Source organism: Esox lucius, chromosome 3 (assembly GCF_011004845.1).
Source record: "Esox lucius isolate fEsoLuc1 chromosome 3, fEsoLuc1.pri, whole genome shotgun sequence".
NCBI classification, from domain to species: domain Eukaryota; kingdom Metazoa; phylum Chordata; class Actinopteri; order Esociformes; family Esocidae; genus Esox; species Esox lucius.
The window spans coordinates 29,179,869-29,206,184 of NC_047571.1; the positions used below are offsets into that span (position 1 = coordinate 29,179,869).

Genomic DNA, 26,316 nt, shown 5'->3' on the forward strand with positions numbered 1-26,316 from the left:
AATACTATTCGCCTGCCATTACGTGGTCGTGCGTTAACGACGTTGAGACGAGTTACATTTGACGTACGGTTAGCTAGCTGGCTAGTATTTGGAGTTGTAAAGCTGTTTGTATTTTGTAACACAGAATCTTCCACTTTTGTACAGATTTTCACAGCATGAGTAACGCTGGATTTTCGGCTGCGCGGGGGAGCTCAGGGGGACCTGATAAGGTCGACATGTCATTAGGTAACGTTTGCTAGCTATGGCCGCTCACAGCACGATTGACGTTTAAGTGTTTGGGTTGGTCACTCACCAGGTTGTTGTAGTTTGCTAGCCATTTTGTCAATTATGTTCGCGTGTAACGTTTGCTAGTTAGTTAGCTAGCTAGGTGATAACATACTAAAATTAGCTATTGCTGTATAACTAGGTCGTTATAAATACCTGTATGTGTTTTTAGTTGCGTTCTATTTTCGAAGACCTTGCCATTGCATTGTACATAGCTGACTACTACTCGTGGTCTGGACAACTTTGTTTGAAACATGTACTGTAACTACTTTAAAGTAACAATTGTACAACAGTAAGGTTACTTGCTAGCTAGCTTACTAACGTTAGTAGACCACTGACTGGTTATGTAACTATGTTTATTTTATGAAAACAAACATGCCACGGCGTGGCAAGCCAAGTGTAATAATGATATACTGTAATGCAAGTCTATTGACCCTTCTCTGAGAATGATGAATGTAAATTGCTACCTAACTGTAATGTACTTCCAATATATTCAGACAACGTCCATTCACAGGCGTGTAATATTTATGGTACTGTGTCTGAAAAACAAACCAATTGCATTTTACATTCTCTGTTGTTTTCTTTGTCTGACTTTACCAGATGATATAATTCGTTTAAACAAGAAGGAGCAACAAGCACGGCGGCCTGGCCAAGGAAACCGCAGGCCACTACAGAGAGGCAAAGGTTTTCTCCCAGGGAAGCAAAGGGGTGCAAGGATTGGGGCACAGAACCAAAGGGGTTAGTTTTGTGTAGATCTAGGCTATCCTCTTGTTTACTATGTTCATACGGAAATGCCTGTGATGCTTTGAATGGCAGGCATTCTTAGCACCTCTCCTTATATCAGTGAAATAGGGTAGGACTGTTCATCACATTTGGATTGTCCAAATAAATTGCACATTGTAATTTTTAGGAGTGGGTCTAGCTAGAGGGAGGTTAACGAGAGTGGGTGTCGGAAGAGGCCGGAAGATTCCCCCTCTGATTGGTCGACGCCGCGGTCAAGGGGTCATCACTGGACTGGCGGCCCGGAAGACGGCAGCGATACAGAAGGGAATCAGTTCGCTCAACCGATCGGCTGTCAACCAGGTACTAAGGGCCCATACGTTTGGAGTGTGTTCATTAGGACACAGTGTAGCAGAACGTTCAGTTCAGAAAAAAACAAAAATGTTCAGTTAATACCTTCTGGTTTCACTGAGTTTCGGATTGTTCTCTTTTTCATGCCTAGTGAACACGACCCTTGTTGGGTTCAAAGCGGAGGGGAGAGTTAGTTTCCAAAGGAGACCTTGCTACTCCGCTCACCATATCTATTTTTCCTCTCAGAAGTTACGCCCCTTCGTCAATCCGTCGCGGCCCTTCGTCAATCCGTCGCGGCCCTTCGTCAACCCGTCGCGGCCCTTCGTCAACCCGTCGCGGCCCTTCGGCAATCCATCACGGCCTTTCATCCAACCAGCCCAATACAGACAGACACAAGGCCAGAAGAGGCCATACAGGCAGGCAGACATTCAGAGAGGCCCCAACTTGATGACAAGGACGAGACCCTTTCAGCTGCGGAGACGGTGAGGAATTTGCAACATTTTACTCCCGGATGACTCTTCTCGATGGATTGGAATTAATTCGCTATGAATTGCTTCCTTTTGGCCCTGACCATTCAGGGTTGACAGATCTCTAACTTTGTACCCAGGCTATGTGCATATTAGCCTGGGATATCAATGATTCAAAGCCGGTCTTCATGGCGCAGGCCATGTGACTGTTGTTATTACCCAAAGTTAATGATCTGTCATCGTTTAATTTAAATGAATCACATGACTAAGGTGCGACTACAGATAGGTTGAGGACACATATGGGTAGAGTTGGTACATGAAGTCGATAAAGCCAGTGTGCTGGGAGTGTCATCCCTGTCTTTCTGTTGGTTAGCCAAGTTTGACACATGGGTCCACTCAACTATTCACATTTGGACGGCGGATCATGTGAACAGGATTCACGTACAATGTTAAAGTGCTCTCCTCTTCACTTTCATTGGACTGGAGAAATGGAACCACTCTAAAATTCCCAGTTGGCTAAGGATGCACAGACTGACCAGACCAACCGTTACATATGTTTTCATAACTGCTTTACACCCCCTCCATTATTTTTTTTTTGTTCCTCCCACACAGTTACCACACCTGAAAACGGTTACATTTATTTGTGTAATTTTTAGGAAAACTATTTCACTAAAATGAAGTACTGTCATTTCTTGTAGAGCTGTTACTTCAGCTGTGTTTAGGGTATACAGTGGTGGTCTACAGTAAAACATTATTTTGGTTTCTGATTGGGTACAAACGTTTCACTGTGCTGATATGGTATTAATAAGATATACACTGGAAGGATATGAGCCTCATATCGATTTTAAAAATTTTCAGTGATATGTATGAAACTTCTAGATGGGTGAGGTCACCTCTTGAGAGCTGTGTGTTCTGGAGGAGCTTGGCAATTTTAAAAGGTGCGCCATTCAAGTATGACTAGTTATCCCCTGTTCCCCAAGTGACCCCAGGCTAACTGGTTGAACCGGATTTCTAGAACCCCCCCCTTCAGGCTTCTGTTCCGCAAACATCAAAGAGTTGACATCATGGCCAGATGGTTTTGGGGGTTCCCTGCCTGACGCTGAAAACCCCACTGTCTGCTGTGGAGTGTTTAAGTGCACTCCTGGCGTGGCCCGAGCCAGCCGGCGTCCCTGTGGAAACTCACTGTGGTCCTGTCTCCCCCCTGCAGGCCGCTGCCCCCTGTCCATCCCACCCAGAGGGAAGCCCGCCAGGCCACCTTCCTCTTCCACAGGGGACTGAAGGTACGCGTGGCTGATTTGGGACAGAATCTTCCTACGCTAGGCACCGTTCAGACCCCCCCCCGCCCCCCTCGCGAATAATAGAGATGTGTCTGTTCTTGTTAATTGCAGGTCCACGCTCAGGTACAGAAGCCGACGCCGACGTCTCCAACCGCTCCTACAGTCAGAACTCGCCAGTGAGTATTTGGTGGGGGGGGGGGGGGGGGGGTCACTGAGTGGACACAGACAGCACCTCTTGCCCTTGCTTGTTGTTCTCCACTAGTTGTTTTACTTGTGTGTGTGTGTGTGTGTGTGTGTGTGTGTGTGTGTGTGTGTGTGTGTGTGTGTGTGTGTGTGTGTGTGTGTGTGTGTGTGTGTGTGTGTGTGTGTGTGTGTGTGTGTGTGTGTGTGTGTGTGTGTGTGTGTGTGTGTGTGTGTGTGTGTGTGTGTGTGTGTGTGTGTGTGTGTGTGTGTGTGTGTCCACCAGGTGGCGCACATCTACAAATAGCAACGGAATCCTGACGGTTTCCATCGACAACCCCACTGCCATGACACAGCCTGAGTGAGACCAGTTATTTATCTAAGACGGCTGGCTGAATACATAGGACCATGTCTCCCGTCCATGTGACCAGGGTTCTTCCTTGCCCTAGATAGGCCTAACCACTCGTTCTGTCATCTGCCCCAGGCCTCCCAGTGCTTGGTCCCTACACCCCCCAAAGCCCCGAAGCCCTACCCCGGTCAAGATGGAGGTGGAGGAGAAGAAGCCGGCACCACCTAAAGGAGTGCCCTTGCAGTTTGACATTAACAGTGTGGGGAAACAGGTGAGTGAGCTGTGGCTGCGCGGTCCACGCTGACCGTTTTCAGTGTCCGGTTATTGGCCAAGGTACCGGCCGGACCTATTGCGTTTTTTTAATTAAGACAGTTAAGAGCTCCCCCTGGTGGTTGAAAATGTCATCTTCAGCCTGTGATAAAGAGTACTGGAAATCTTTAATCTGGATGTACTGTAGCAAACAGATTTCAAAACAGGTGACGTAAACAAAGTGTTTCTTGTCAAGTTAGTTCAAATGGAACGACTTACCGGTGAATTAAACATAGCCGCTATCCGTGACCAATTTGTCCAGATTTCATGACTAGTCAACATGACAAATAAATGTAAAAACCCCCCCTCTCTCCCCCAATGGCACACAGCAGACAGCGATGACTCTGAATGAGCGCTTCCGTATCTTGAAGGACCAGCGTGTCGCCACCGCACAGGCGGGCAAAGGCAGTCGATTCGTCACCGTGGGTTAAGCCAAGCTAAGGGCTGGTGGATGAAGAGATCGGGACTCGATTACAGGACCCCCCCCCCCTCTCCCCCCCCCCCAGATGATTGTAAGCTGAACCCACTGTGTGGCACTTCCTGAGGAACAACTGAGGGATGGAGACCTGGTCCTCTAGTATCAGAACTAAACGGGTGCAATTGTCATAAAAGATTAAGTGTTGCTTTGTTTTTTTGTACCTCGATAGGACCCATCGTTGTTGTCAACACTGTACTCTGCTGGGTTGTGTTCAGGAGCGTCTACGTTCCTCAGCGACCTCCCACTTCTCACGAGGAGTGTGGCTTTGGCCGTTCTGAGGGAGAACTAATTTCAGTGGGGAAGGGTTTCTTTGTGCCAGTTGGAAGAGGTTTTGTTTAGTGAATTATGTATTTTTATTTTTTATTAAGGCAATGTTTTTAAAATACAGTTTTTGTTTCAAATAAAAACAAAATGTGACCCATACTTTCCCTCTCTGTTAAAAATCTTTGAGCTCAAGTATTTTGACTCGGTACAATCCATTAAATCCTTAAGAATGCTTCTCTATCAATGTTCTATCAATTGGTTACAAAAAAAATTCTACCCTTCAAACTATGATTTTCTACTCAGGTTTTTTTCTGCTTCAGTTGGTTTTATACTTATTGTCCACTAACAGTGGGGGTTTGTGAAGGTCAACAACGATGTCCTTCCCTGGGTTCATAGATGACAAAAAGTTGCGTCACCTCATTACAGTGTGATGAACTAAAATAATTGACAGTGGCTTTGAAGTGTTCAGACCTTTTCCTCCACAGTGTGCCGACACTGTACGCAAAATACCCCACAAAGACACAGCGAAAACAAATGTTTTAGTTTTGTCAATTTTGTGATGTAAGGGAAATGTATTCTGACCCATTTTTGAGTACTTTGTAGAAGCAGCTTCAACAGCAAGTGTTGGTAGGTGTGCCCACCAGCTGGGCACAGTTGTGGGTTGTTTCTTCCGGTTCTTCCTGACAGTTCTGTCAGCTTGGATGGGCATATAGACTTTGAACTTCATGACTTGGTTTTTGCTCTGACATGCACCAAGAAGTGTGAGACCTTATAGTTGTCAGACAGTAAATGTAATGCTTGGAAAGTTCTTATATTTGGATATGAGGATATGTAATCTCCACTTCAACCCTGTTGACAAATAAAAGTAACCCAATTTAACAAATAACACTGATTATACTTTGGAATTATTAATAAGTCAACAGAAATAAAATATCGCTAAGCAGTTCCACCTATGATTTGTCCAGAGCAAAGTGTTCTGGTGGTGTTTAACATTACCCAGGTGTTGTCTAGCAAACTTCAGTCATGTTTTGACATTCTTATTTGAGAGCGGAGGCTTCTAACTATTTGACCCCCCATGTGGGTCAAGATTGTGCAGTCTCTTGCTGACAGTTGACTCATGCACTTAAACATCGATTATGGCTAGGGGGCTGTAAATCCATGAATGTTACCCTGGGCTCCTTAGACTTCAGATTTTATGCCACTAGACCGTCAAATCGTCTGGTCTGCAAAAGGCCAAGCCATGGACACTCCGCCTGCCGCAGACGCCACCTGGGTGACCTACAGGACCGTTAGCAGAAGGAAGACTTTACCAGCTGTTGCTCCACAACCAACCGCTACCAACACGGATGAGTCTTGGCCCTTCTCGGTTTACACAAGGTGTGACTCTACTGTAATCTGCCACAAGAGGGTGCTAGTGGTGAGACGGATCCAGTAAGCCCTGGTGCAGGTCTGCCCAATCGATGGCCTACGGTGCCTCGGAGCAGACCCTTAACCTGCATCCATGAGGAAGCCCTCCAGGAGGGATAGGTGGAGTTGGATGGGGAGGAAGTGTACTTCATGTCTTAGACTGAACTTGTTAGGTTTTCTAAATTCCATAAACTAAAATACAATTGTTACTTTTTCTTTTTTTTTTTTTTTGTGACATTACAAAATAGGCTACAAACCAGATTGTGGTGGTAGAAGAGCCCGGAACTGACCCGGACATGTGTTCTGACCCATAAGACCCATATTCTGGTCAGTTCATCTTGTGGCCAAAAAGGAGTCTTTCTCAGCAGGCTGACCAGACAACCTCTGGTGATGGGGGCACTTCAGCTGATTCACACACGTTACCCATGTCAGTACCTGTAATACTCTGTTACTATAGTTAGTCTGTGGCGGTTAATGACCCAATTAAAAGCTGGGAAAATGTAGCCAGGACACCGTGGCTGACACTCCTACAGGAAGAGTGATGGGATCTTTAGTGGCCACACCCAGCACAAGGCAATGGGATATATAGACCACTCTTCAAGGGCCAGCAATAAACACCTTTTTCAATGTGCAAACATCGATAATTTTGTTTCTCAGTCTCCAGTATTTTCCAATGAGTAGTCTGTGTGTGGACACACACACACACACACACACACAATTTTGGAATCTGAATATTGCATTTATTTAAATACATTAAAATTTGCAATGTAACAAAACTAATGGCATATGAAATTCAAACACCATTTAAATGAACAAAACATGGCTCACTTCATTTTATGCAGCCAGTGTCTGTAGCGCTAGTTTGACTTTGCTCAACCAAAAACCTCGCTCTCTGTCTCCATGTCTTCACCATTTACATTGTTCACAGACTAATATCTTACACTACGAGTGCTGAATAAAAATATGAGGTAAGAAAGTGGTTTGAAGGTTACAGATCATGCAGAACATGCTAAACAGCAACAAAAATATTTTGTTGTGAAGGAGAAAAAGTAACAAACAAAAAAAAAAAAATACATAGAAGTGTGCATTACAAAATAATGATAGAATTACACAGCTTTGCATCTTTGGTTACAAAGTAGGTTTTTAAACGACTTCACAGCTTTTCCACCCCCCACCCCCAAAACACAAGACAACATGAGTAGAGGCAGGGATGTATGGCAATAAACTTTCAATTTCTTTGAGACAAAAGAAATGAGCGATTGGAAGTTGTCTTCATCAAAATAGCCCGCCGTGGATTCCCATTCAGATTTCCTGTCATAGATGTTGGCATTAACCTTTACAAATGTTGCCATGTTCTTAATACTTTACAGTCTTTACAAAATGTACATTCAAACTGGATCTTGACCGGTTGCGGATAAACAATTCCACTGTAAAACTGCCCGTTTAGTGTTAGACATATGTCAAGAGTTTATTATTGCCTACATATTCAACTGGTTAATGTGGGACACTGCCCGTTCGTTGTACGGCCCATCACTTTAAATACTGTAATGACAAAATGTATTCAAGAAAAAAAAAAGGCTCTCATTGCTTGCTTTTTTTTAGATAATTTTTTTTTTTAAACAGGTTTGTGTCATTGTTCCTTTATGAAAATAGCAGCCCCGTAATAAATAAACATCAACAGTAGAACTTTAGACTTAGGCATGGATTGGACTCATGCTGAAGAAATGGCGGCGTGCTTCCGAAAATAGATCTCTCTCCCACTTCTTACTCACAACACAAAACAGCTAGGCTAAAAATAAACCCTTTCCCAGCTGGACACTCTCTTTAAAAAAAAAATAATAATTCTCCCGGACGCTCTGATTAGTCTTCAGATGTGAGCTGCAGCAGTCTTCAGCATCCTGGGGGGGGGGGCATTAGGTCCAGAGGCTCCCATCCAGCGTTTAAGCCTGTCCCAGCTAAAGCATGGTGTCCCGTGGGAACGACCCCCCCATGCTCTCTCTCTCTCCTCTTTAAATGTATCTTGTTCTGTCTCTTTATCGATGATGATTGCATTAACACTGGGAAAGTCAAACAGCACGCACGCACACACAAAAGCGCTACTCTCGGTTGTGGTGGTCAAGCTGGTGGTGAAAAACATGTTTTGTTGATACGCCGGATGCTCATTTCAAATATTCACCCCACCCCCCCCACACACCTCTCCTTTCGTGGCGAGAGTGAGGGCACACTTCAAACCGAGTTGACGTTGGGCTGCGGTGGCTTCAAAGGCTGGGGAAGGCTGGTGTCCAGCTGGGTTTGGACCTGGGGCTGAAGTTGGGGCTGGACCTGGGGCTGGACCTGGGGCTGAGGTTGGGGCTGGACCTGGGGCTGAGGTTGGGGCTGGACCTGGGGCTGAGGTTGGGGCTGGACCTGGGGCTGAGGTTGGGGCAAAGGCTGCGCTGGCTGTGGAGCCTGCAACTGTAACTGGCCTTGGCCTGCTCCTTGCTGGGGAGGCGTGCCACTCGAGGGGTTTGTGGCGGCCGGACGGACAGAGAGCTGAGACAGCTGGTCACTGTTGGCCAGGGACTTCAGCACAGCATTCTCCCGCTCCAGCATGGAGTTCCTCTCAAACAGCTCCTTTATCTGCTCTTTCAGCACCTCCACCTCCTCGCGCACCGCGTACATCAGGTGGCTCTTCACCAGGTCCTGAGTAGAGACGGAAAACAGGGGATATGCGAAAATAATGGAGTTGGCTGATATCCTCAGTGAAATACATGCAAACAGCATTTAGCTTACAGCCACTGTGAGCGGGTAGAGTGGAAAACTACAAGGGCAACCCTAGGTTAACCAATGGCATTGAACATGCACATGGCGATACTGCACACAGCATTTGCCTGCAAGGGCAGTGGGGTCAGCAGTAGGTCTGACCACAGTCCTCGCTGGTCCTTGTCTCCTCCTCAGCATCTAAGGCGACGGTCTCTAGATGGCAAGTTATTTTAATCACATTCCTTTTTCAGTTTAAGTACCAACAGGAGTCTTTAAACCTGGGGAACCTACCGGAGATGTCCTGCCAATATAGCGGTTCTGTAAAAACAAAAAAAGGGACAGAAGACACTAGAAAGGGTTAAATAAATGACTCACCATTGCCTGTTCTATTTTGTTGTCGATTGCAACAACACTGGCTCCGGAGGCACTGTGAAAGTATAAAATAATATTATATACAAAGACAAATCAGTAACGGTCTGTGGAGTTAACATGGCAGGTCCAAAATCTGTATGCATCAAATTTTTCCTGTGGTCACTTCATCAAATCAGTATTTGGGAGTGACTTCATTACTCCAGGGACAATAAAAGGGTGCAGGGTTAAAAAACGAATTTTGTTTATGACACAGTTTGCATCGTTGCTATGCCTTGATTGTAACTTCAATGGGCAAATTCAAAAATGTTGATCAATTGCAATTAACCCAAATAAAACAAGGCAAATCATCGTTTTTATCGTTTCTGACTGTGATTAAAATCTGTGATTTTTATTTTATTTTTATGTCAACTCCAAATGCTTAAGATACAGTCAATTGGGAAACAAATGCTGACAATTATGATATAAAAAATAAATAAAAATAGCATTAAAGACATGAATGCCACACTTCTGCTAGTACGCTTACAGACAACCCTGACATTAGTGATATACATGGAATGCAGGAATAGCATGGCCAGGAGGAAGCGAAGGGCCTCATTAAACACAGACAGAGGAATGAAAGGGTAATCTGAATCCTATCGCAATGGAAACTTCGCCATAACGTATGTTAACTAATCCTGTGACACCTATCCATTAAACTTAAGGACCAGATTTTTTATTTTTTTTATTAAAAAAAAAAACATTTCAAATCAGTGGCCTGTATTCATATACCAGAAATAAATGTATTTTAAATCTGTCAAATAATAAATATTAATGGATTAATTTCAATCACAGGTGTTATCCTGCACCTCCACTTCTTTTGGAAATGTGTCAAAATTTCTCCAACACATTTGAGGTTTTCCAGGATACCCTTTCAAACCTAAATTATAAAAACCTGTAATCATCAAACTACAGACGACAACTGACGACCCTCATCAATGCAAGGCACACAACTAACGTCACATTAGTAAAATTAGTAAAGAACAACACTTCACATGCAACATGCAAAAAAAGAACAAATATTTCAGTGAGTTACAGGTCATATGAGGAACGGGTTGTAAGCAGATTTGCATAACATTTCATGAATACACATTTGTATGCATGCGTTTTTCCAAGTAGGTGCATTTTTCAGATCTGGCAATGCACTGCACAGCTGCTTCAAATGAATGTAAGCAAAGGGAGCATAGGTCCCCAAACTATATATTTTATGAGAATAATACATTTACACAGTGCCAATTGAGTTGTTTTGACTTTACACTCGCTATGAGTTTTAAGAGCAGATTGTTAGCTTTTGTTTGTGTCCATTTTCTTCCATTAACAAGTGAACCTTTGAAAACGACAGTGCAAGAATATATCGTAGTTCCCATATTTTCAAGATGTGAACTATTAGTTAGTCACACGTTCCTAGTGCACAAGGACTGAATGAAATGTCATGATTAAAAATGGATATGGTAATTGATCACATAAGCCCCCTGTAAAAAAAAAAAAACACTTCATAAATACAATCACAACATGTTTCTAGGCACAACTACAGGAGTGTGCCACCATCACCCCTGAAGGGGTCATGAGTGGGAAAGCACATCATACTGTTATCCAAGCTCGTTGAAAACCATCCAAAATACCTGCCCAAGGTTTGCCACACACTGCGACGTGTTGTAAATGCAGCAAAACCGCCCACAGACAAGGAACACCTGGGCCGGCGTTTGGTGCCATTCTGTGACATCATTCCGGTCGGCTTTTCGACACGACGAACAGAAACATCAGTTGACGGTGCGCGGAACAGCTGGAGACTTCTGACGCTTAGGGCTTTATTAGAATTCTTCCACACACAGCGGGTTAACGAACGAGGAGGACGGTTCAAGACATTCTGTTCTTTCACCATCCAATTAGGTTGTCCAAGCCCGGGCGGAAGCACTTAGCAGATAACCATCAACAGGCTCCTCCTGGACCTACAGCATGCCAGTCCACTGACATCACTCCTACCATAAATCACTGCCATGATCTCACTGATAAGAAGCTGATGAGTGAGATATCGTAGGCTTACCAAGACGCAAGCATATAGACATGCCAGGAGGAAGTAGGCACAATCTACTGAAAGAAAAAAAAAAAGAAATCAAAAAATTTTGACACGCACATGAAGGGCAGCTGATCTTATGGCACACAAGCGCACCGCCAGACCTGGGTTCCAATACCATGTCAAACCCTTTAACACAGCCCATCTGTGCTTGATTGAGCTTGCATGTTGCAATGGAACAAACACAAGTATTTAAATCAGTTTTACACCGCCAGGCAGGCTTAAACAAACGCCCTAAGTACGTAAAAGTTTCAAATATGTGAAACCAAGGCCCTCACTGCCAAGCAGTCTTATGTAAGGCAAAAAAAAAGAAAAACACTTGGACAGAATCCAAACCCAGACTTTACCCCACACGATCCACATGCTTTCAGGTTTTTTTTAGGTCCATTCCAGACTTGAATACAAGGCCTCTATATAGGCTTCTAGCCTGCTGTGTAGGTCCTAACCCTAAACTCCACAGATCTCTGGCTCTGTGAATGCACAGACCTCGCCGAGGGGCCCCAAACCCAAAAGCCCCCCCGGACCGACGTGAGACCAATAACTAAAACTGACTGAAAAAGAAACATCCAACCCCACCTCCCCACTCCATTTTCTGGGAGGACGTAGAGTTTCACTACACAACTGTGGAAGAGGTGCTACGGTCTGACATCTTGGCCGGTCCTGGTCAACAAGCACAGGGTACATGCTGTTGAGTGTAAAAGGGCCGAGAGGTTGCCAAAGACAGCTGTTGGCTGGACCAGCACTGGGCAGAGCTGCTTCAAGCCAGCGGAGCCTGGATCAGGCCCGGGCATTGCTCACCGCTCAGTCAAGTAAAGCTTCTTTAATGTCGGAAATTCTCCAATTTGGCCCCTGCGGTATAATCTGAGCAGGTGGGCTATTCAAGGACAGAGTAACTATGTTAAAACTAAGCAGCATGTGTTTTTGATGCCTGCGGCTGTTTTTTTTTTTGACGTGGTCTTCAGAAGAGCTCGTCCGTTTGATGATTTGGACAACCAACAGTGGCAACAAAATCAGCTTTTTTCCCCCCAAGTATTATTACAGAATAGATAAGTGAGGACTAACCTTGTTAAGTCATAAACGGTCAGTTATGCAAGTCCTCCATAGATTAAAAGCAACTAACTGCTGAAGTCAAGGCAGATCCAGGGGCAAATTGTCCAAAAATGCAAAATGTACTTTGAAAAACAAATGTTTGATCAGGTTTTAACAAGCTCAGGTTTGCCCAAGACAATTTTAACAGCTAAGCCACCACTTTCTAGTTAAAGCCATGAAGGCTTGTATTTGTTAGATGAGCTACCATGTATAGAATGTGGTTTAAAAGACTTCAGCTCAAGCCTCAGGGTTGGGCTGAGATCAAACAAAAACCTGATAGGAGAAAATGACTCTCTAACCTTGCACAACTCTGTCAAGTTAAGTTTACCTCGTCCAATCTCTGGACAGCACTTAAAACAATATTTTGATCACATTTTTATTTCCATTCAAATTCGCATTTAAAAGTGGTTGTCTCCACATACAGTTTGAAGATTAGTGAAGCAAGCATGGTGTTATCCTTTCAAAGGCAGATAAACAGACCAAACTTCCCCAATTCTGTCTGGCTAGTCATTCGTAGCCTTACAAACCAATACAAAGAAAATGCTACATTAGTTTAATATTTTAATAATTATGAATAAAATGTAACTTTTTAGACAGTCATAAGAAAATATCTTTTTGTTTCCCCCAATTCACCAGAGTTTTATAGACAACACTGTCTCAATGGCACTGCTAGTGTTCTCACACATCCGACTTTCAAATAAAAGTCAACTATATTTTACAAGAGAAGTATGCGGAGAACACATTCTTATGTACAGCAACAACCTGGGAGTGGTAAGAGTTAACGGTCTTGCTTGGGGAAAGAACCACATGCTCTTTCACCTTGTTGGCTTGGGATTAGAACCAACAAATATCAGCTTACTGGCCCAACACTCTTGACCACTAGGCCACACTGACGAGAACTAGGAAGTAAAACTAAGCAGGAACCTGGAATAGCGGACGTAGCTTGGCCCTTGGCCACGGTTATCCCAGTGCGCAACTTCCCCGTCTCAGTAGCAGAGGGCAGCTTTGGCTTAGCTTGGCATGAGGGAACCAGCTAACAATGTTCAGTATCTGCAGATGGGCTTGACCATCTAGCTACCAGCTACTAACATGGACCGCATTTCACAACCGCGCCACAGAAATGGGCAGAATGCACAACGGACGGACGGACAGGACACTTGCACACAATTTCTACGTTTGACGCAAATTGGGGGGGGGGGGGGGGGGGGGGGGGGGCAATCGAGACACCCAATCTCACAACACCTGGCCCCCCTGCCTGCCCTGCTACCGTGGAACAAAGCACCCAACACTGCTGAGTGATGGACTAACAGCACACCTTCATGTGACTTTCCATGCACCGTTCCAGCTCTACCCCTATGTTGAAGTATGTTGGATGGGTCAGACTTGAAGGGAGTGTGTTAGGGAAAGAAGTGGGACGTGTCAGGTTCCTTAAGTGAGTATGTGTTAGTGAAAGATGTGGGACGAGTCAGGTTCCTTAAGTGAGAGTGTTAGGGAAAGACGTGGGACGTGTCAGGTTCCATTAGTGAGTGTTCTGCAGTGGCGTGAACAGACCAGCATGAGCAGTTGAGGGGCAGTCCAGGGAACAACTGCAGCCCTCAGTGTTACAAGCTGAGGCGACCACTGATCACGGCCTGCTGGCCGAATGTGAGAGTGCTGGCTCCCCGACACGTACCCCCCACCACCATGCCGTTTTCACCCATGCACATCAACAAAAGAAGAGCTCACTCCTGCCGACGCAGTGCTGGTAGGCACGACACACACAAACACACCAAACCATCCAGGCCAGGCCAGTACAGTACCTATCACTGTGGATCTTAGAGTCCCGCAGCCTGCTGCCAGACTGGAGGGCCTGGTAGAACGCCATGGACGGGTTCCTGTGCCAACCAGCCAGAGAAAATGGGAAGGGAGAGAGAGAGAGAAAGACACAGAGGGTATGATTCACAGAAAGACAGGAAAAAGACAGATCTGGCCTCTTTTGTGAAAAGTCTTAATCAGAAGAGAGCACCATGTGGAAACAGTTAACCAGCTACGTCGAGAGAGGCTATGCCTAGAGGCGTTTCAGTAATATAGTCTGTCACAAGTTCAGAATGAGCAAACAGTACGTAATTCACAAATATTCCAATAAAACTTTCCTGGGGGAGATTTTAAAGGAACAGTGTGTATATTTCCTCCACCCCATGCTCTAGACAGTATGTCCAAAGCAGGCGAAATAATATGTTGAGGTCTGCAGTGTAGAAAATTGTTATTTAACCAACTGCTGCAATGAAAGGGGAGTGAGCTCAGATGGTTAGCATTAGCCTACCCCTTATGTCCTGACAGGGGGTAGCTCAGATGGTTAGCATTAGCCTACCCCTTATGTCCTGACAGGGGGTAGCTCAGATGCTTAGCATTAGCCTACCCCTTATGTCCTGACAGGGGGTAGCTCAGATGCTTAGTATTAGCCTACCCCTTATGTCCTGACAGGGGGTAGCTCAGATGCTTAGTATTAGCCTACCCCTTATGTCCTGACAGGGGGTAGCTCAGATGCTTAGTATTAGCCTACCCCTTATGTCCTGACAGGGGGTAGCTCAGATGCTTAGCATTAGCCTACCCCTTATGTCCTGACAGGGGGTAGCTCAGATGCTTAGTATTAGCCTACCCCTTATGTCCTGACAGGGGGTAGCTCAGATGCTTAGTATTAGCCTACCCCTTATGTCCTGACAGGGGGTAGCTCAGATGGTTAGCATTAGCCTACCGCCTATGTCCCATTTTCCAGGCCACAAGCACATGGTGTTCTCTGATGAGGGGCATATAAGGGAAATGTTCCCCTCCTCCCATGAAGTCCATAAAGAGGGAACAAGCACACACAAACACTATCAAGCCAAGGTTCTTTTCCTAGAAATCTCTGACACAAACTCACTTTGTCACATTACCTCATGACCAAACATACTCCTGGAGCTCCTCCATCGCACTCAGTCCTGCTGAGAACAACACTCTCTTAGGTAGAACACCACAGGCCAGGGTTAGAACCGGGTTGGTTCAGGTCATGTGTGGACTCAAACTGGGCTTACATAATTCCGGAGGTAATAACGGTGTTCAATCATCCGCAGAAGTGTGGAGGAGATGAAACCCACGGGCGTCAAACATGAAGAGGAGGTGAAACGGACAGACCTCGTTCGGACCATGACTAAGGTGCCATAAAATGGTAGTTATGCTAGAAAACAGTCAACACAGCCCCCCCCCCCCCCTTATAAGGCTTTCTTCTGGCACAGCTGTCTAAGTTCTCCTCACAGCGCCGACCACACAATATCAGAGCCTCTACCATGCCGCCAGGTAAACAAGTGGCTGGGAAGCCCATGGTCCAGCACCACACAGTCAGCAGGGACTCCCTGGCCTGCAGCTACACGGCTCAGAAAACTCCGGCACTGACAGAGACATCTTGGGTCATGTTACCGGACCGCTGTATAGTGCGCGACCCAACGCCAACCTCATGGACCGCCAACGGCACCAGACACTGGTTTAATGACATGGAGGAATTTTGCTTGATTCCGAACGCCAGACGTTCAGTGCGGACGTTCACCACAGAGTCAACGACAACCGCATGTTTTTCGTGACGGGGAAAAAAAATAAGTGTTTTCGGTGGAAGCGTTTGGTTTGCCCCCTGTGGTTCAGCGTCAGGACAGTTTCCCGTAAAAGGTCAGAGGGCGTAGCTGGAACAGAGTGAACTTTTACCCGGCTCCGCGATTAGAAGAGGTGGTTTTTTGCCAGATTCTCATTGATCACGTGGCACAGAGCCGGGAGCAGTGGGCATGAGCCTGACTGATGGCGGGTTGGTTTGCAGGGTGTTGGACCTGGGAATGACCTTGTTACTCACGGAGCACGTGAAAAGCCCTGAGGGGCATGGTGAAAGGGGAGGGAGGGAACCAAGCCGACTCGGCCTGCTTTCTCAGTAGTCTCTGATTTTCAACAAGCGGGAGGAGGTAGGAATACATGCGCAGACAGAATGAGCAGTCATTGGCCTGAATGGGTACAATTCATTGCATTTCTACACATTTAATCCTATTCAACAGGCAAAATCCAGATTAATACTTGATACCAGGGACCTGGTGTTCATGATGCTTTCAGTCATCTGCCCTTCCCTCAGACCCTTTGCTGAAGGAGGTCAAGACTATTTAGATTTCAACACCCTGAGAGTCCACATGTGGCGCAAGTTTGACTCAACCGGACTGAAAGGAGGGGACCTGGTAAACCCTGGGAGTTGACCCTACAGGGGACGTGGTAAAGCCCGGGAGTTGACCCCACAGGGGACGTGGTAAAGCCCGGGAGTTGACCCCACAGGGGACCTGGTAAAGCCCGGGAGTTGACCCCACAGGGGACCTGGTAAAGCCCGGGAGTTGACCCCACAGGGGACCTGGTAAAGCCCGGGAGTTGACCCCACAGGGGACCTGGTAAAGCCCGGGAGTTGACCCCACAGGGGACCTGGTAAAGCCCGGGAGTTGACAAGGAACAGTGTTTTCTTGGACTCACCGAACATACCCAGCATCCTCCCCACACTGCTGTCAGGTGGACCGGGGGGAAAAGGGTGATGTTTGTGCCTTTGTTTTCAAATACCGGAACAACCTAGAAGACCTCTCTGGCCCACTACGGAAGAAAAAAAAGGAGGTGTCCTTTTACTATTCAAACGTACCCATTACTATTCAAACGAACTCTGTGCACAAGCAACATGTCGCCACAACAGCCCTTGGTGACACAGCGGCAGAACACCCCCTTGTGAAAGAGCCGTTCAGCCAGTCCATCATCAGTCGAGAGCAGAGCTGGCCTTTGGGCCTGAAGCCAGGCTCTCTCTCCAAACAATGGAGGGCCTCAGAACCTGAGGCAGTGGTGATGACAGGGGAACAACCTGAAGATGGAAATGGAGAGACCGGCAAAGTCGCTCCACAGACAATAACGCAATCTACGGAAAAAATTAAGAGACCACTGCACCTTTATCTTTCCCTTTCCAAAAAAAAGTTGAAAAGGAAAGTTTTGGGTGAGGAACACAAGTGTTCAATTTGCAGTGGTCTCTTAATTTTTTCTGGAGCTGTATGTGTGTGTGTGTGTGCGCGCGCGTGTATATATAAACACATACATATACACATACATACAAATATACATACATACGCCTTAAAAGGGCATTGATTCCGGGGGGGCTGCTGAGAAGCTACAAGGTGTTCAAAGTAGTGCAGAAGAAGATCAGTGGTGGGCTAACTACATTCACCCATTTTAGCCCAAAGAGCTCGCCAGGGGGCTCGCCAGGGGGCTCGCCACCGGCTGGCCGCTAAGAGTCCGTGACGGGGCTGGGTGCAAGTCGAAGGCCGTTCGGAAAGCAGGGATATCTGGTGGTCCGGGTCTGTCCCCCTCTTTTTTGCCAGCAAAACAGGATACAGCAGGACAACCTGGGGTCAGAGGCCACTTGCCAGCACACAGAAACAGACACACTGACAGACGCCCCGGCATTAAATCCACATTCCAACCTAGCACTGCCAGTTTAAGTTCAAAACTTTCAAAAGATCATGCGCACAGCCAAATATTGACCCCCGTTCTACACACATGAACACTTACATCACTCAGGACCCCCCGACCCCCCCACCCCCCACCCCCCCCTCACTTCACACTGTCAATCCTTCCATTGCTCCTCTGACTGGGGCCCCATTCTCCTTCGGGCTGCTGGGGAGGACTCGTGCTGCTCAGATAACTCGGCCACATTCCCTCCACCAGTCACTGTGTCGACTGTCAGGCAGGCTACAAGCGTAGTCGTGTTCTGGTTGCATTCCGACAGAAAACAGCCAATTCGGTTAATTAGATTTAAATTAATATGTAAGATTTTACAATCACCGATAAAAGCAGAAAATTACCAGAAGACAACTGCAGTTCATGTTTTAAGTTTATTTTTTAATATATATAATCTTTTCTACAAGATTGTCTGGGTCGCCTGAGATTTTCAAGATTTAAACTTTCTTGCCTGTCCATCGATCAGTTTGCATTGCTTTAGACAACTATCCCACAACCCTAAACCACCCTGGACCAGCTAGCACGAGACCGGCCTGGTCAGCGGAAGCAAAGGAGACAAATGGGGTCACGGTTGAAAGTTCGGTCTTCTAAAGGTTAGGGGCAGGATTCCACACGGTGTAAAGGCTGGAACTCTTAACAACACCACATACAACGCTCACGTTTTTTAATCATCTAGCCAAAATAAAACAAATACAAACGTAAAAACAAAATGTCAGGAGAGCAGCTTAAAAGTCGGGGCAGGGAGTCTGGAGACAGCTAAGCTCTACAGTAATTACTTCCAGGAAGGACTGGCGACTGACTGACGGATGAAGCAACAGTTAACAACGCACAGAAGAAGCTTTGAGGGGAAGGGACCCGTATGTCCTATAGTAAACCCCAGTCAGAAATACACACGCACCCGTTCAGCCTCTCGCTCTCAAGACCAATATGTTTCCCAACCTCTCGTTCGAATAACAGAAAACAGTTTAACGGTTTTAGGGGACCCATGTCCTATTAGCAATTATAAAACATGGTCATAATGTGACTCTTGACTCACGACTAGCCAACCCGGGATCAGATCAGCTCACGACTAGCCAACCGGGATCAGATCAGCTCACGACTAGCCAACCGGGATCAGATCAGCTCACGACTAGCCAACCGGGATCAGATCAGCTCACGACTAGCCAACCGGGATCAGATCAGCTCACGACTAGCCAACCGGGATCAGATCAGCTCAGGGGCAAAAATCTGATATCAAATTTGGAGGGGACAATTACATAAGTTTCTCAAGAGCAATTTTTGAGGGGGACACAAAAGTAGTGCAGTAATACAATTTTAGTTTGCACCATAGGTTGGGTTGCTACTATAAACTCCAATTCAGCTATTGTGTGAATCCTACCAACATAAAATAAATGTACTGAATTAACCTCACATTTGCTACATGCTTCGAGTTGCCTTTCAGACTAGGCTTGCCACCTTGAATGTGGAAAAATAAGGGACACCTTGTCAGCGGCCCCAAGCCGCGAGAGTCAGATTCATTTCCTGCATTCTGATGAATCTCTATGCACCAATTTGTTCTATTATGCATCGTTTCAAGTGTTCTGCTCCTGTGAACATGAATGTAATGGAAATAGAGTAAATATGAGTTAAGAACAGTTGCATTAATTATATTAAGGATTAAAACATCTGATCATAGACATGGGCAAGATGTTTGGTCTTTCAAAATAAACTATTTGGTATATTTGGAAGAAGCAAGAACCCACCCTCCAGGATGGATGATGTATCCTAGTTTTGTCTGTTGCTGCCCCCATGCTCTGGAAAAGTCTCCCATCCCACATTAAATCCCATTCTACCATTACATTTGATTTAAAATTGCAAATACCCACCTTCTCTCTTGCTTTTAGTTCAGTCTGAGGTTGTCCCTTGTTTTTTGTCAAGTCCACTCTTTACTTATTTTTAACATCCTCTTACTGTGTTTCAATCTGTTGTTGGTTATATTCAATTTCTCTTAATGTCTTATTGTATTACTTTGATTTCACATCATTTTAGTCTTTCCCTCTATGTATTATATGTACTATTGTATTATATGTATTGTTGCCTTTTATGTATTATTCCCTTAATCATGTACACGGACCCTGTGGGGCATGAGGGCATTACCCCCAGCAATAATTATTTGCCCCCTAAAAATAGTTTGGGTAAGATGCTTCCCAATACTGTACTTCACTAATTACTGTTGGGAATGTACCTCTCCTCTTCATCAGCAAATGCGATTGAAGATGTGCTTTAAGTGATGTGATCACTAAGCTAGAAAGAATGTGTAACTACTGCAGTTACTAAAGCTTTCACATTTGTTGTATATGCAAAGATTTGCTTTCCGTCCGTCGTGCATTAGCTACGATTCTATCTTGATAAGTAGGACAAATATGCCCATCCATAGAAATCTAAAATGTTTTTTCTAGCGCAAGCATGTTTAGAGGCATATGTTAATCCATCTGCCTCGACTGTAACGCACTTTGGGTCAACTCATTTTGTTTTTAAATGCGCTATATAAATAAGTGAATTGAATTTCCACCACGCAGGATATTGGTTATATTTCTCTCACACGTACACGAGCTGTGTGCGGAGGGTCGTATCTTCTGCTTACAGAACTGCCAGTGTTCATCTGGGAGAACCGCACGGCTGATATTACCGTGCGTCGGAGTCTCTGTAACTCGTCTGTCATTCTGATTTAATTCTTCTCCACTATGTTTCGTGAAACTCTGTTGGTTTTATTATTTCTAGTGTCAATCCAAGCTTGTGAAAACGTAAAGTATGGTGTGGACGAAAAGATGGGACAAATCGCGTCTCGTATTGCTTGTGTAAGGGACAGTGCATTTTATTTTTCAATACGGGACGATCGCGTATTATACGACGGTATTTCAGACCGTAGACATGAACACTCACCTTGCCAGCTAAGGAACACTACTATACACTAGACTGCAAGCTACTCTCATTGACTTGAATTTAAACAGCTACAAAAGCTGTTGATGTTACTGTAGCTTGCTAGCAAACGTCCAAAAACCGCTAGCTAACATAAGATACCTGTAATTCAATGCAGAGAAAATGAAGGGTGGTGAAGGTTAGAAATGGTTTTTATTGTATTGACTTGTAGAAGTAAAGAAATCTCTAACATAACCTTTGTTTGAACTAGTTACTGAAAGGCAACCACAGAATGGCAGATCCCCACACACCTGTACCTGCACGATGCGTCACTGCTGAGGGCTGGGGGGCAGTGGATCAAACCACTGTGAGGCAAAGTGGGGGAGTGTCGCCTTTTTTTTTTTTTAACACGTTAACCTGCTATTAAGTGTCTAAAATCAGCACAAGTCCTTCACCCGGTGGGGTTTCGGTTGAGCCACGGCACAGCTTGGCATGCCACCATGTTCCTGACAAGGGGCCGTGGGCCTCAGTGTATGGAGGAACAACAAGAACGTGACCCTTGGCTGTGAATGACTTCCGACACACCCAATATGGTGCCTTATCAGTAGAATGGGGCCCATTGGAATGAACTGTTGGCTGCCCGATAGGATTGCTGAGACCTCATCACCAGAGACCCCACTCTAAAATCAGACTCCAGTGAGACTGGAGCAGGAGGCCACGAAATATATACTCATATATGCCAGTACAAGATATTAAAACAGCTTTTCCTAAAACCACATAGGCTTGTAAATCAACAAAGGGTCTACTTAGGTTCGGGCACGTGACAGAATGCACAATGTGTTTATAAGACCTATATATGGAAACCACCAAGAGATTTGAGACACTTCACCATTTCCTTTCACACTTGCTATCACAGGCAAGCGCCTGATGTAGGAACTGAAATTTTCTTGCACATGAAAAGGAAGTGTAAGTAACACCCCTCTAAACTAAATCTACAGCAGATTATCATATTCAGTGCACCAAGATAACCTGAGGTTTTGCAACCAAATTACCCCTGTATTGTAGGCCTAACACTAAAACAAGTCTGGTTTTTCCCCCAAGTGAAGGTTTATGCAACCTGCAGTCTAAGTACTAAAAGCACTCCACTCACTGCTGGACTGTCCTCTCAGAATATTTTCTTCTTTGGTGGGGGTGGGGTGGGGTGGGGGGGGTTAAGCATACTGCGTGAATGGAAACTCTGGTAACATGAAAGGTGGCTTACAAGTTCAAGGCTCTGCCCCATTTGAAAAGGAAGCCTTTTTCCAGGGCAAAAGTAGCATAAAAAAAAACAGAAAAAAATGTTACAAAGAAGAAAAGAGGATATATCAAGAAGCCAGGAGGGAAGGATGGTTCAGCCCACAGTTCTATTTCCAGTTAGTTACAGGGGCCATCCACTAAGAAACTGACTTGATGTGCAATGGCAACAAAATCTGGGGAAAGTACCTTAACCTGGGTCAAATCGTAAAACATTCCATTTAGACAGTCAACAACAGAAAACGGGCCGAGAGCACTTCAATAATGTCCATGGCCGACGAAAAAGAAACGCGTCTGAAATGACTTAATCACGTGTAAACGTTTGACGTACTAGTGGTTGTGGCCACAGAGAGGATCCAATAAATGTACAAGTAGGCATGAAGGCCAAAATAAAAAGGACGGATGTGATTAAACCGAAACTGCTCTGACAGAACACTCCGCTAAGACGCTTGTTCTATTTCAGCAGCTTCCTCCGTGTGCAAGCGCATGCTCTCCAACTCAGCTGTTCAAGCTCAAGTGGCAGTCAGAGGTCTTTTCCGGTGGTAGGGGCACAGAAGCCCTTTATCAAGAATTTGCCTGAAAAACATATTCCCTTCCTGCCCCCACCCAGTCATGCCTACCCCTGTACCCCCCAGCCACAGCAACAAGACCAAAACAGTGACAACAAGACTTAATTGTGGAAGATGAAAACAAATTTGATCGGCTGCCCTCTCATCTCCTATCAGTCTCCTAGTCACACACTGAATGCATGTGTGTGAGTGGGTGGGTGTGTGTGTGTGTGTCTACACTGCCACAGAAGCCTGCAAACAGCACTTCCTAAAGCGGGACAAAACTGAAAATAATGATTCATACGTCAACACTGGAGGATGAGATACGGTTTAGCCATCGCTGTTTAGTCATGTTAAGCCTATGACCCTGGTCCTGGATAGTGAAGTATGTGGCCTGACAGCATTTCGTTGACTTTGTACCTTCTAGCCCGGTGAGTCCCCTCTTTATGACCAACGGTGAACTGTGACAAGGTGATGGACGTGGGCGGGGCCTTACCTGTCCTCATCCCCATCCACTGGAATGGGTATTCCGAACAGACTGCTCACAGAGGGGTTGTTGGCCAACTGCAGGGTCTCCGGAACCTTCAGGTTTTTCTCAGGCACGGCCGGAGACTGGGCCGGCGCGAGGCCCTCCGGCTTCCCAGCGCCCTCCTCCGCATGGCCGAACCCGGTCACCGGAAGGACCTGCTGCCCACCGCCGTTTCGGGCCGCAGGGCCCGGCTGTCCGGGCAGCATGGAGGCGGCCGGGTTCGGCATGGCGGTCGGGGCTGCCATGCTGGAGGCACTGGGAACGGTGGTGGGCACCGCCATTACAGTTGTAGGCACGTTTTGGGCACTGGGAGGCACGGCATGAAGGCCGGGGGGCTGGGGCGCATACTGCCCCGAAGACTGCTGCAGAGCAGAGCCTCCACCCAGCAGTACGGAGACAGCGACCCCTCCCAGCCCGCCGACCGTCAGATCTGGAGCAGGATGGGTAACGGGTAAAGGACAAGCTCCACCCACTTCCCCTGGCACCGGGGCTCCAGTGGCTGGCGTCATGACCGGCGCCGAACCCTGACACGGATACAGGCCGGCCACAGGGAGGGTCTGGCCAGCCGACACCACCACCGCCCCCATGCCAGGCGGTTGCTGCTGGTAGTAGTCTGTCTGGTTCTGGGCCAGGCCTGGGGGATGGTTCGGCAGGTGGTGTCCCAGTGGAAGCTGCTGTTGTGTGGGGTAGGCCAGCGGCTGGGTCTGGGCTGCCTGGGGCAGGCCAGGGGATTTCTGTTTGTGGAGCCCACTTTGAGGCAGACTGTTGAGCCCCACTGGGAGGAGGTGGGCATTGGGCAGGACACTACCCCGCAGCGGTTGCTGAGCCGGTGCAACCATGGGTTTGTGGGTGGGGAAAGTGCTGGGCGTGGCTGTTCCAACGTGTAGGGGAAACGCACTGTAAATTGGGGGGAGAAGCTGCTGCTGTTCCAGTGGGTCCAGTGCGTCTGCTGTGAAGTCTAGGCCCTGGCCGGAGAGAGCTGCGGGGGTGACCACTGAGCCGCCCGTAAAGCCAAGTCCGCTGTCCCTGTCGGCACTGGGGTCAAACGTGTGGGCGGGCCTAATGTTTTCCGTAGTCCTGGTAACCACGGAGTTACCCTCAGAGTCCCTCTCATAGAACTCAGTGCAAGTCCACCGGCCTTTTCGGAAGGGTTCTCCGGTACTGTGATCAAGTTTGATGACCCTGAAGCGTGAGCTGCAACTCGTAGTCGATGTAGTCGAAGTAGGGGTTGCAGTAGCCACTGCTGGCTGGGACACGCTCACTAACACGTTGATATCCCCCACACTTGCCGTTGTGGTCGGCTGTTGCAAGAGCCCAGACTGAGTGATAGGAGGGAGGCTGCCTGGCAAACCAGTTCCCGGAGTTTGCTGGCTAACACTAGGCGAGCCTGCCACTCCCACCTTTCGAATAGAAAACCCCCCATTTGAAGGCCCAGACATTGCATCTAACTGGCCAACTTGAGGTATACTAAGCGGCGGTGCCATTACGCTACTTGCCTCTTGCTCCCCTACATGGTTTAGGGTTTCTTCGGACGAACTTCGCTCACATACCTCCGGTTCGTAGTCCGCCCGGGACACGTCGAATATTTCCGACGACACGTCTTCAGTCCGTGATTCGTCTGGGTCGTCCAGACTCTCGGTATCGTCTGTGGCACTATTGGCTGCGACCTGAGCCTGTGTCACACTTGTGATCTGAAAACAGCTCTTCTTTTTCGCCGGCATTTTAGACATTTTGAGAGCCTGCGTTAACAACTCCGGGCAAAATGTCTTGCGTTTAAAGCGAACGAGCTAATATCAGCTATTAAATGACTATCTGAAATAGCGTATTTGCATTGATTTCAGTTTTTCTAACTATTAACAAGATGAGAATGAGTCATCCTTCCTCCTCTCGTCTCCTGTTGCATTTTACGAGTTCATAACATCCAACACCCAACTGTACAGGAATGCGGCGTTTACCAAACTAAGCAACTCAATAACTGGTCCAAAGCTTTGATCCGTCCGAACCGGCCTGCCCAGTAATGTCCCGACTCCGTAGTTGTCAGAAGGCCGCTGTCGCAGATAGAGTTCCCCAGCTGTAGGAGCTACTTTAGTCTGAGGCGGGCCCGTACCCCTCCACTAGTCGAGCTAGCTAGCTAGCTACAACACCCCTCTACGTTGGGACAAGTTTGTAAGACATCATGTGGAACAGGTCTCCTCTTCCTAATTGACACACAAACTTAAAATGATGTAATACTAACACTCGTTTAAATGGTAAACGGAACACATTTCCAAGAATACACCGTCTCTATTTTACACTTCACCGAAGTGAAATCTTGAACAGCGCCTACCTCCCTCACTCTTGTCAAGATGGCTAGCTACTTATGTACACCGCATTGCATCGTGGGTAGCGTCCGCAACAATATTTACGTACATGGTGAATGAGAATTTCATTCCCCTCACTCACTCTCTCTCGCACTCTCACCTCCCTCACTCTCTCTCGCACTCTCACCTCCCTCTTTCTCTTTTTTTTCTATACATATTTACCTGGGTAAAACATATATGCATGCTTCCTACGATACCTTTTAGATAAGGCAGTTTGAAATTATTTTGAAATATTTAAAATGTTTTGCTCACTTGGGGATCACCTGAATTAACCATTTGTTTTACAGAATTGGCTGAGATCGCAGGGATGGCTGCACCCCTTACCATATAACTGTCTTATTGAAGGGACTTATTGAAGGGACTGGACAGGCAGCAATCCATTAAACCCCTCAATGGATACCTATTTGTGTAGAACCAGTTCTTATTATGCACACAAATGTTTAGTCCAAGCATATAAAAAACATGTTCATTTTTTCGTAAATGCATAAAAATGTGTGCAGTTTGAGGCCCTGAACATTTTCAGATATGGAGAATTCATTAATGTCTCCTGACCGGGTACGGGTAACTGGACATGAAGTGTGTTTGAAGATGGGTGTGTTAAGAGAGTTGAGAGAAGTGTGAGCAGTGGTTAGAGGATAATGAATAGTAAATGTTTGCGTTGTGGCTTCTTGTAGCATTTTGGCTGAACCTGTTAGGCAGGTAAGCATCATTATTTTGGCAGGTTAGATTAATGAGTTTAAGGTTAGGCAATGGTTTAGGGTTATATGTAAACTAGACAGG

General features: G+C 46.3%; 2 protein-coding genes across 6 annotated transcripts; one reads left to right on the plus strand and one right to left on the minus strand.

Annotated features, from left to right (window-relative positions):
• Positions 1–52: 52 nt before the first annotated feature.
• On the plus strand, positions 53–5,545 carry LOC105028923 (UAP56-interacting factor). 2 transcript variants are annotated; one of them, XM_010901987.5, is made up of 9 exons: positions 53–225; positions 865–1,002; positions 1,175–1,347; positions 1,582–1,817; positions 3,010–3,082; positions 3,191–3,255; positions 3,546–3,620; positions 3,744–3,879; positions 4,250–5,545. In XM_010901987.5, the coding sequence occupies exons 1-9, from the start codon at positions 156–158 to the stop codon at positions 4,346–4,348; spliced, it is 1,065 nt and encodes a 354-aa protein (XP_010900289.5). In that variant the 5' UTR covers positions 53–155; the 3' UTR covers positions 4,349–5,545. The 2 variants fall into 2 exon arrangements, with proteins under 2 accessions (XP_010900289.5, XP_028974824.2); XM_029118991.2 differs by having other exon boundaries at positions 54–225; positions 4,247–5,545.
• Positions 5,546–6,790: 1,245 nt separating this feature from the next.
• Positions 6,791–25,526, minus strand: LOC105028935 (TSC22 domain family protein 2). Of its 4 annotated transcripts, none has more exons than XM_034291150.1 (5): positions 23,144–25,526; positions 14,179–14,253; positions 9,184–9,235; positions 8,449–8,748; positions 6,791–8,364 (listed from the first exon to the last, which is right to left on the minus strand). In XM_034291150.1, exons 1-5 carry the CDS (start codon positions 24,904–24,906, stop codon positions 8,293–8,295), a joined length of 2,262 nt encoding a protein of 753 aa, XP_034147041.1. In that variant the 5' UTR covers positions 24,907–25,526; the 3' UTR covers positions 6,791–8,292. The 4 variants fall into 4 exon arrangements, with proteins under 4 accessions (XP_034147041.1, XP_034147037.1, XP_028973385.2 ...); XM_034291146.1 differs by having other exon boundaries at positions 8,425–8,748; XM_029117552.2 differs by having other exon boundaries at positions 6,791–8,748.
• Between the last annotated feature and the right edge of the window lie 790 nt (positions 25,527–26,316).